This window comes from Sabethes cyaneus, chromosome 1 (assembly GCF_943734655.1).
Source record: "Sabethes cyaneus chromosome 1, idSabCyanKW18_F2, whole genome shotgun sequence".
Taxonomy (NCBI): domain Eukaryota; kingdom Metazoa; phylum Arthropoda; class Insecta; order Diptera; family Culicidae; genus Sabethes; species Sabethes cyaneus.
Window position 1 is genome coordinate 126,177,362 of NC_071353.1, and position 9,317 is coordinate 126,186,678.

Below are 9,317 nucleotides of genomic sequence, written 5' to 3' on the forward strand. Positions count from 1 at the left end.
GGAGGGAAAAGAAGGATCAATTTCCAACTTGAATGGGTCGTAGGATCTATTACTCGAATTATTGTCTACTGTGACCAGAGATCATCATCGACCACTTCCAGTTCATCGCAATCAATAGTCACTGTCCGTGGGAGGCAAACGTTGCTTTCCCCTCTGGAGCCTCTTCCTACCTTATATTTAGTTTCCGACGCATTGATTTGTAACCCTATACTCCTAGCCTCCGTTTTTAGTCTGGTGTTCGTGCGAATTGGACAAAGGTAGCCTAGTAGAATAAATAGTAATCTGGCCTTTTTAGTTTTGTTCCTTTTAGTTCTATTTTAAAGTTTTATTGATGTAAATATCATATAATTGTCCTAACAAACATTCGAATTTTTTTTGCTTTGTTCTTAACTGCTTGGTGCTTGATTGTATGATTTATAATTTAACAAACATTAACAATTTTACATATCTACAAACATCAAAGTAGCTGAGACATTTTCCCAAAAGAATCTGTAAGTATGAATTGTTCAGTATCCATAAACTTGCCGAAGATCTCACTCGTTCATGTTTTGTAACATCATAAATACCGAATAGATCTTTCGGTAAATCTGTTTCAAAATAACAAAGAATTTGTTAGTTGCACAAATGTTCTTTCGACAAAATTACCGATTGGAAAAAGTTCACATTCAACTGCATCAGCCTTCCATACGTCAAATGACGTGGTTTCTGAGATGCCAGGAGCATAAATTGTGCGATCTTCTGCTCCCTTTTCATTAGTTTATGCCAGTTAACAGTGTAGATACGCTTCGAAAATAAATCGGTTCTAATTTCGATTAACGTTCCCAAGAGGCAGTAGAGAAACAGCTGAAAGGTCGCAACCAGGATCACCAAGTAACCGGGCATCCAGAAATCCTAAAAAAGAAAATGTTTTTAATTCAAATCGTTTGCCAGCAGGTTATCGAACAAACTTACTATGTGCAAAACAAACAAGGTGAAAACAATCTGCAAAGCGTCGATGGTGATTTCCAAAAACAGCTGATGAGAGAACAATTCCTCCAACTTCGAAACGAATTCATTCACCCGCTGATGGTAACGAATAATATCAACCAGCTTATTATGAATCGAATCATTCAGACTTCCCTCAATGTTGTTGTTAATCATTTCATCTAATTCGCTTAGTTTCAACACAAGCATGTCATACTCTATGCAAATGTTGAAGACTAACACGAAATACATATTTTGAGTGGCGGCCACTTCTGGTGGAAAATGCAGCGTGCATATGACCTGATAGATATAATTAATCTGATAACCTGTACGCGTGCTAGAATCCACAAATGGCAGGATAACTCCAAAAGGCAACAAAACATTGCCATTCCATAAATAAATGACAACTGGCAAAAGTACACAAACTGTACATCCTCCAAGGAACAATACGGTGTAGATAATGACAGCTTGTTTCAGAAGTTTGGTGAAACTGTTTAAAATGTTTTGCTCAAACCCACCTACAGAACCATTTCTGTGCGCTGCCACAGCTATCGACACCAACGATGAGATTGATTTGGATTCCTTAAAGCCAACCCAAAGTCTAGCCCATCCGATTGCGCAGTAACAGAAGGTAACCAGCACAAAGGTGAAATTAAACAGGTCTTCTCGAAAAAGGTACATATCTACGATGTGTATTCCCGTGAAAAATGCTGCCGTAAGTATCGTAATCCAGGTCATGAAACCGAATTTAAAGTCCGCACTGTGAATGTGGATTCCAGTTAGCTTGAGAATCCACTGCTGCCAGTAAATGATCCGCTCCAGTTCTTCCAGTGACGTTCGCACTTGAGGCATTTTGACGTTCAAAACGATACTGATGAGAAATTCGCAAACACTGCAAACGGTTCAACTTGGTAAGAGCGTGCAATAAAAGCAAGTTATGCTATTAACAATTAATTAACAATCCACGTGGCAGGGATTTTCAAATGTTATATAAAGGAGAAAAACTAGAGGGGTTAGTTGACGTAGAACTACGTTAATCTGGCTGTTTCAAGATTTTCAATATTTTAGTAACACTTCTGAAATAATTTGATGACCCTGAAAAGGACCGTTTTTTTATGACGATGGGATTCACCTTCCAACAACGATGGATGCAGAACCGGTCGATGAGAGAAAAGTCATGACTCCTACTCTCCAACTGAATGTTCGTAAACGCTAGATCGACGCAAAAGCGTCCGAGAGTGGTAGCATGCGTAGAGTCCGTAACCAGATCCAGTCGCAGCTACTTCTTTATGAAGTCTCCAAACTCCAAGTTCTCTTCCAGGGCTAACAATTAGTCACTTCTTAGTGATTTGGCCACTTTCTTCAAGCTAGTCACTTTTTGAACCGAAAAACCACTAAAGTCACTAAGTTACTTTTTATTTTTGAAATATCATATATGTCATACCCAAGTAACAATTTGGGTTTTATTATAGTCTTATGATGGCATTTAAGACCAAAATTGGTCTTGAAGACCACCATAAGAGTACAATAAAACTCACATTGTTGCTTGGGATAGCCTCCCAGTTGGCTTCGAGGTATGACGCTGGCCTAATAAGCCAGTTGTCGTATGTTCGAATCTCGACTGGGAGAGGCTGTTAGAGTCAATAGGATCGTAGCAACTGGCCCTGCAATTGTCCTGCACTCTAACAGCTGGCTGCGAAGTCTGTCGTATAAAAAAACAGAAGGTGAATTGACATTGGTTACTGATGGCTAGAGTAAGAAATTCATGATTTAAAATCCATAGCAACTGGAAATGATTGACACTGCTAAAGAAGGACGAAGATTATTACTCATCCAGGTATGGAGAAATCGTATAAATTTTTTGTTTATTTAATACTTTAAACAAAAGTCTCAGACATCTTGTTTTCGAAATTTGTTCGAAAATTCAAAAACTCTTTCCTTCAGGTTTTCTTTAGCAAAAGAACGGCTTGAATATTCGTTAATATACCAGCTTGGGCAATAATGACATTACACTAAATGTAAATTAATTTGTTCTTACGTTTGTAGTAATAACAAGATTTTTTGTTGTAACAAGCGGCATAAGTGGCAAGACGTACCGGGAACTCGAGACCAGCACGAATTAAACAAGGCTGTTCCATTGCCTTTTTCCATGTCCAGACATGTTAACTGATTTTTCGATCCACTGCAAAAGAAACCGATCCACCGTTCATCAAGGTAACAATCGATGAAAAGGTTCGTTTACGTAAGTAATGAAATGGCAAAACTTGAAAAATGGGACAGACTTAAATTGTACTTGAAATGTGTTGGAATAAAACAAGGGCTACCTCTCCGCAGTGCGGTCAGTTGCTGTCGAGCAAGTCTACGCAAACTATCTGGAAGACACCGATAACCAGTGGAAAGCATCCACTGGCGTGTCCAAGCTGGGGTATAATGTGGCATGTATCCCATGCCGGACGAAGCTAATAATGTACAAAACCATTATTAGACCAGTAGTTCTTTATGGACTTGAAGCCGTGACGCTGCTTACGGAGGACATACGCGCCCTTGCCGTGTTTGAGCGGAAAGTGCTGCGGACGATATTTGGCGGAGTACAAACTGAAAGCGGAGAGTGGCGGAGGCGTATGAATCACGAGCTACAGGCACTGCTTGGGGAGACTCCCATCGTACATCTAGCGAAAGTTAGCAGGCTACGGTGGGCCGGACACGTCGTAAGGATGCCGGACGACTGTGCGACGAAAACAGTCCTCTTCAACAACCCCACCGGCACCAGGAACAGGGGGGCCCAACGTGCACGATGGCTCGACCAGGTCGAGAGCGATTTGCGACTTCTGAGACGACTAGGAAATTGGCGACGAGTGGCCCAAGACCGAGTTGAATGGAGACGAGTGCTTGAAACAGCACGAGCCACCTCGGCTCTATGCTGCTGAAGAAGAAGAATCCCATGCCGGAAACTACTGAACCGTTCGGCGTGAAAATTTGAATGCCTAGGTTTTTGAGTACGAGGAAAGTTCTTAAGATGAAAGTAATATACAAAATGTGTATGTATTGGCTAAGAAGCATATTCTGATAGTAGTTTGAACCCCTCCTTAGTTAAGAAAGAAGGATGTTTGAGGTACTCTCAGTGCTACATCATGCACAAGAAATTAAACTAAGGTTATGCAAGAGAAAGTTACGTTCAAACTGACATGATACGTTTGAACATAACATTTTTGTCTATGAAATGCTTCTATAGAAAAGAAAGATAAACCATGGTAGAAAACAACGGCCCGGAAGGTAAATTAAAACCATACCTACCTACGTTTTTACAGAAGATAATTTCGTTTAGTTCTACTATGATAGCACATCTGTAGTAAGAAATACAATGACCTGTTGAAATTTCTGGCAGTCTTCACGATATATTTCTAAAGCCATCAGGTTTAATTTAATATTTATTTTTTCATTCACCCTAGGTCATCTATTAATGAGACAGAAGCAGAAAAATGGTAAAGAGTACAGGGGAAAATGTGTCAGAAACTGAACAAACTGGATGGAGAAAGAAACAATAAAACGCGAGAGAGAGAGAAAAAGAAAATAACTGGAATGAATAAAAATAACCAAAAGCAAAAACGCGACAAAACGGGCCTCAAAAAGAGAAAAAATAAGGAACACGAGGCAAAAAAGAAGACTGGACTGAAAAAGAAAGTACCAACGAGAAAAGGAAGAAAAACGATAAAGATAAAGACGTCAACGAGAAAATACCTGAGCCGGAAAATTGAGAAACGAGAACAGAATAATAGAAACTCAACCTTCCCTGCCCTGCCGAGACAGGAAACAAATGATAACGAAAAGCAAAAAGGATAAAACGGAAATAAAAGATACAAAATATGACAGAAAGGTAGAAAAACAGGACATAATAAGAGGAAGAATTATTCTTCCAAACGAAAACGAAAAACGATTTATCCCGTAACAGGAAAAAGCAGTTTGGGTAAAAAAAGAATAGAGATAAAACAGAAAAATGAAACAGGTAAGGAAAAACGGACCTGCAAACGAGAAAAAAACAAGGGAAAAAATAAGTAAAGAAGAAAATAGGAGGAATATCAGGACTGGAAAAACGTGATAGGAAAAGAAAAACGGAACAGATAAAGAGTCACATGAGTCGGAAAAAACTAAAGAGAAAAGGAGGGACAACGAGACAAATAGATGGAAGTCGGAACAACAAAACGTGACAGAAAAGGTGGGAAACAGGAGAAGAAAAGAGGGACAATGAGACAAAAAAGGGAAGATTGCAAGATAAACTAAAAGGGAAGATAAGAAACGGGTGAAAGAGGTCAAACGATATATAAAATAAAGGGAACACGAAACGGAAAATGGAACCGAAAAAAGAAAAGAAAACCAGGAAAAATGAACGAAAAGATATCGGGAGAGAAAAAGTTCAGAAATGGAAGAAAAAAGGAAAAAAGGAAAATCAACGAGAAAAAGGAATCCAAAAACAAAATAAATATTGTAGAAAAACGGACAATTGTGTCAGCGGAAACAGACAAACGAGAAGGAAAGGAGATAAAAATAGTTAGAAAAGACTAAAACTGTAAGCGAAAAAAGGAGGAAGGGAAAAGGAAAAACAGAAAACAATAAAACGAGTGAAAGATTAGAAAAACAGTACAGAAAATAAGCTAAAAAAATAGGACACGGTACGAAGAAAATCGAGACAATGTACCAGGAAAAATGAGAAGGAAAAAAAACGATAGAAAAAAAAATAACGGAAAGAAAAAGAAGAAAAATGAAAACTAAACCCAAGAAAACGGTACAAAACAGGAAAAATCCGGAAAGAAGTGATAAAACGGGACTGGAAAAAAGGAAAAAAAAACACACAGAAAAGAGGTAAAATGTGTGAGAGAACAAAGATGAAAAATGTCAATCCTAATTGCGAGTATAACTTCTTGCCTGATTTCGTGTTTACGGCCGATATCAAGCAAAACTTCAAGTTTAAACTAGTACGAATTCAAGTCTTATATAATGTCCAATGTCAAGTTCAATTTTAAGTCCAATTGCAGGTTCGATTCTACGCTCAAATTTAAATCTAACCTAATTAAATCTTAATTTCAATTTTAAGTTCGTATTTCAAATAGAGATATGCACTCAAGTTATTTTTTACACGGGCGATACGAGGTGTGTAAAATAAAACCGTTTAAAAAACCGCGTTAATTCGCAAAATGTTATAAAAAACGCGTTAATTCAAAAATCGTCAAAAAAAAAATGTGTTAATTCAAAACTCGACAAAACAAAAAACCGCGTTAATTCAAAAATCGTAAAAATAAACCGTGTAAAAAAAACTTGTGTACTACAACAGTTCAATTTAACGGACAAAATAGTTTAGATTCCCCCGTGGTCCTACGTCATTCTTTTGATTAATGATAGTTTTGTCTTTGGCCGAGGACTCGAAAGTACCTAAAGCACTAACAAACTGATATTGAGGGTCAGTGATTTGCGATTAGTTGTATATTGACAATCAAAGCGAAATGAAAACAAAATTTAAATGCGTCTAAAAATATTTAGTTGATTTTAGAGATTTAAGTACGATTATACTATTTCTCCTAAAAATACTAACGTAGAAGCAATACGCTTGAAACAAAGGTGGATAAAGTTTATTATTCCGTTTGATCTAGCTCATTATTGAGCCATCATGAAGTACCGATTCTTTCAATATCCTTTCCTTTGAATTAAAGCAATTAATTTATAATCTGAAAGCATTTGGTCGAAGCCGATAGTACAGTGGACTGGATTAAAAGCACCTCTTTCTCTGCTATTTCGCAGAGCTTGTTACATCACAACCGAGATATTTATAAATAATACATAAAGTTTAGTGCTAATATTCGTCGTAGAAAGAAAAGCCACTTCAATTTTCAACATTTCTCGGATGGATTTTAACGAATAATCCAAAAGTTCTTGTACAGATTTGTCTCAAACACAGTCAACTTCTGAGCCTTGCACTTTAATATCACTAAAAGCGATTATTTTGAGCATTTTATTGAAATTACGTCACTGACTTTGTGTCTTAAATTCGTCGAAGTGTTTCCAAATTCTCTCCATCAAAATTTTCTTTCGTCTAAAACGAAAATCACAACAATTCATTTACCAAGGGATTTCCAGTAAGGCATACAAGTCGGTAGTAATCATAGATTATTTTTGGAATCTCTTATGTTCTTATTGGGTTATCAATAAAATAATCATAGATAATCTTAAGTAATCATTTCTAACTTCTAGTAAGCACAAGAGAATGATTATCAAAAAATCTTTTTTCAAAGATGCATTGTAATCATAGCTTTTGGAAACCCCTTGGCACGTATCCAGCTTTTTACGAGCCACAATATTTGACATTTTATCAATACATCGCACGTTTTCTTTCCGTACGTTCCTCTGGTTTAACCGTGAACGTACGGAAAACGTGCGATGCATTAAGGAAATGTCAAATATTATGGCTGGTAAATAGCTAGACACACACGGAAAGTGATGTCAAATTGATAACCTCATTGTTTTCGAGTCTTTTTTGTGTGTATTGAAATATTTTTGGTTTAACTTCAGTTAAAGAATATCTTCTATTTTGATAAATAAACGTGCGCTGGTGTATAATCAACTAATTATAGTAAAATACTTCTGTTTAAGATTTATTTTACATAATTTGCTGATAGCCAAACCTAGTGAGAAAAGAAAGGATGATTTTAAAACGTTTAAAAAGATCAACCCTACGTATAGCACTAAAAATGTTCATTTTACTTTAAAAATTCGATCTTTCCAATTTAAATCGATCTCGATCCTTCAAAATGATGGCCAACAAAACTCAACATTCCATAGAATGAGCTCATACTCTTTTAAACGCCATACGTTTACTGACTTTCTCACAAAGTATTCTGTAGTAACTTCTTTCTAATAGTTCCTTTCCGTTTGCAGCACCCAAGCCTCGCCTAGTCAGCCTCTGCAGTGCTGTGGCAGCAGTTGGAAATGTTGTGACACCCGGTCTGCAATAAATTAAGTTATGACTGTTGGCTGTCATTTCATTAGCCATTTTGTTGTACGTCTATTAGTCTACGCGAGTAGCTGCTACCTCCGACACGCGAGCCTGTGAATTTTCCGAGCCACCAAACCACGTTATCCAACGATCCAATGGTTTGATAAAGGTACCGTGATTTACGTCCGTCGGTATCACAACCGACCGACGGAACGGACCCCGGTATCTTTCATTCTCAAGTAGGACGTTTCAAGTAGCAGTTGTTCAAGCAAAACCACGAACACAAAATTAAAATTGATTTTATTGGAAAATTTACTCTTGAGTCATTGATGAATCACCCTATTTCTGACGATAGAAAAAATTAACTAAATTGCACCACGTATTATATTTGGTTACCAATTGGTGTTGCATATTATCGAGCAGAACAAGGTCCTCAAAGGAAAGAAAAAAGAACCGCAACACAGGGTGCAGCATTCGCAATCCTTATCTGCCGATGGAGGCCTTCGGCCTGCAGCGGAGGGCGGAGGCCGCCGCGAAAATTTATAACTGTTCATAACTGGACGATTATGAGGTTTCCACACTACACGTCACTTCGTCCGACGTGGCTGTAAGCTGGCTGGTGGCTGGCTGGCAGGCAGGCAGGCCGACACCACGAGAAGCCTTTTTTTCGCGAGCAACCAAAACAACAGACTCGAAGGAATAGGTAGGTATAAGCAGCTCCGAGGCAGTGGAATTATGTTAACATGTAAAATAGCGGCTGGCTGCGCATAAATAAATACATGCGTCGGACAAATGTAAATTAAGACATAAATCAGCGACTCGTATAATTTCGTTATTAGCGATTATGGACAACAGAGTCTAGCTGCGCTAGAGCGGCGCAAAACCAGCGGGAAACGACGCTGAATCACTCGCGTTTCTTCGCCCATTGGGGGTCTTGCAGAACTGGAAACTATTTGGCCATCGCCCGTTAATCACCCGATCGGATTGGACGGATTTGAAAATAGTTGCTATTTATCTCCATTGTGTAGTAACCACTCTATTAAATGGTTCTGTGAGAAAGTGGGGCAAAATTAGTTCCCTGATTCGAAATTTGGGACACCATCCGTTTGGCTTTCAAGCCTCGTATCAATTACGGTTCTCGCTTTCCTTGCTGGTGGTCACGGTTTTACAGCGAATTTATCATCCTTTCCGTTGCAAAATAATTGCAATTCCTTCTTTGTTTGTTCACTTACACGCCTTTTCCCCGGGGATGGGCGTTTGGATATGCCAATCAAAAGACACCATCCGATCCATTCGGCGTTCGTTGGTTCGAACGCAGCTACGGTCGACCACCCCGAGAGTCGTTCTGGATTTTTCGATTTGCTGAACGGTA

At 38.3% G+C, this 9,317-nt stretch overlaps 1 protein-coding gene across 1 annotated transcript; it reads right to left on the reverse strand.

Moving 5' to 3' along the window:
* Positions 1-533: 533 nt before the first annotated feature.
* Positions 534-1,815, reverse strand: LOC128746203 (putative odorant receptor 83c). The gene is made up of 3 exons (XM_053843249.1): positions 952-1,815; positions 646-891; positions 534-587 (listed from the first exon to the last, which is right to left on the reverse strand). Exons 1-3 carry the CDS (start codon positions 1,813-1,815, stop codon positions 534-536), a joined length of 1,164 nt encoding a protein of 387 aa, XP_053699224.1.
* Between the last annotated feature and the right edge of the window lie 7,502 nt (positions 1,816-9,317).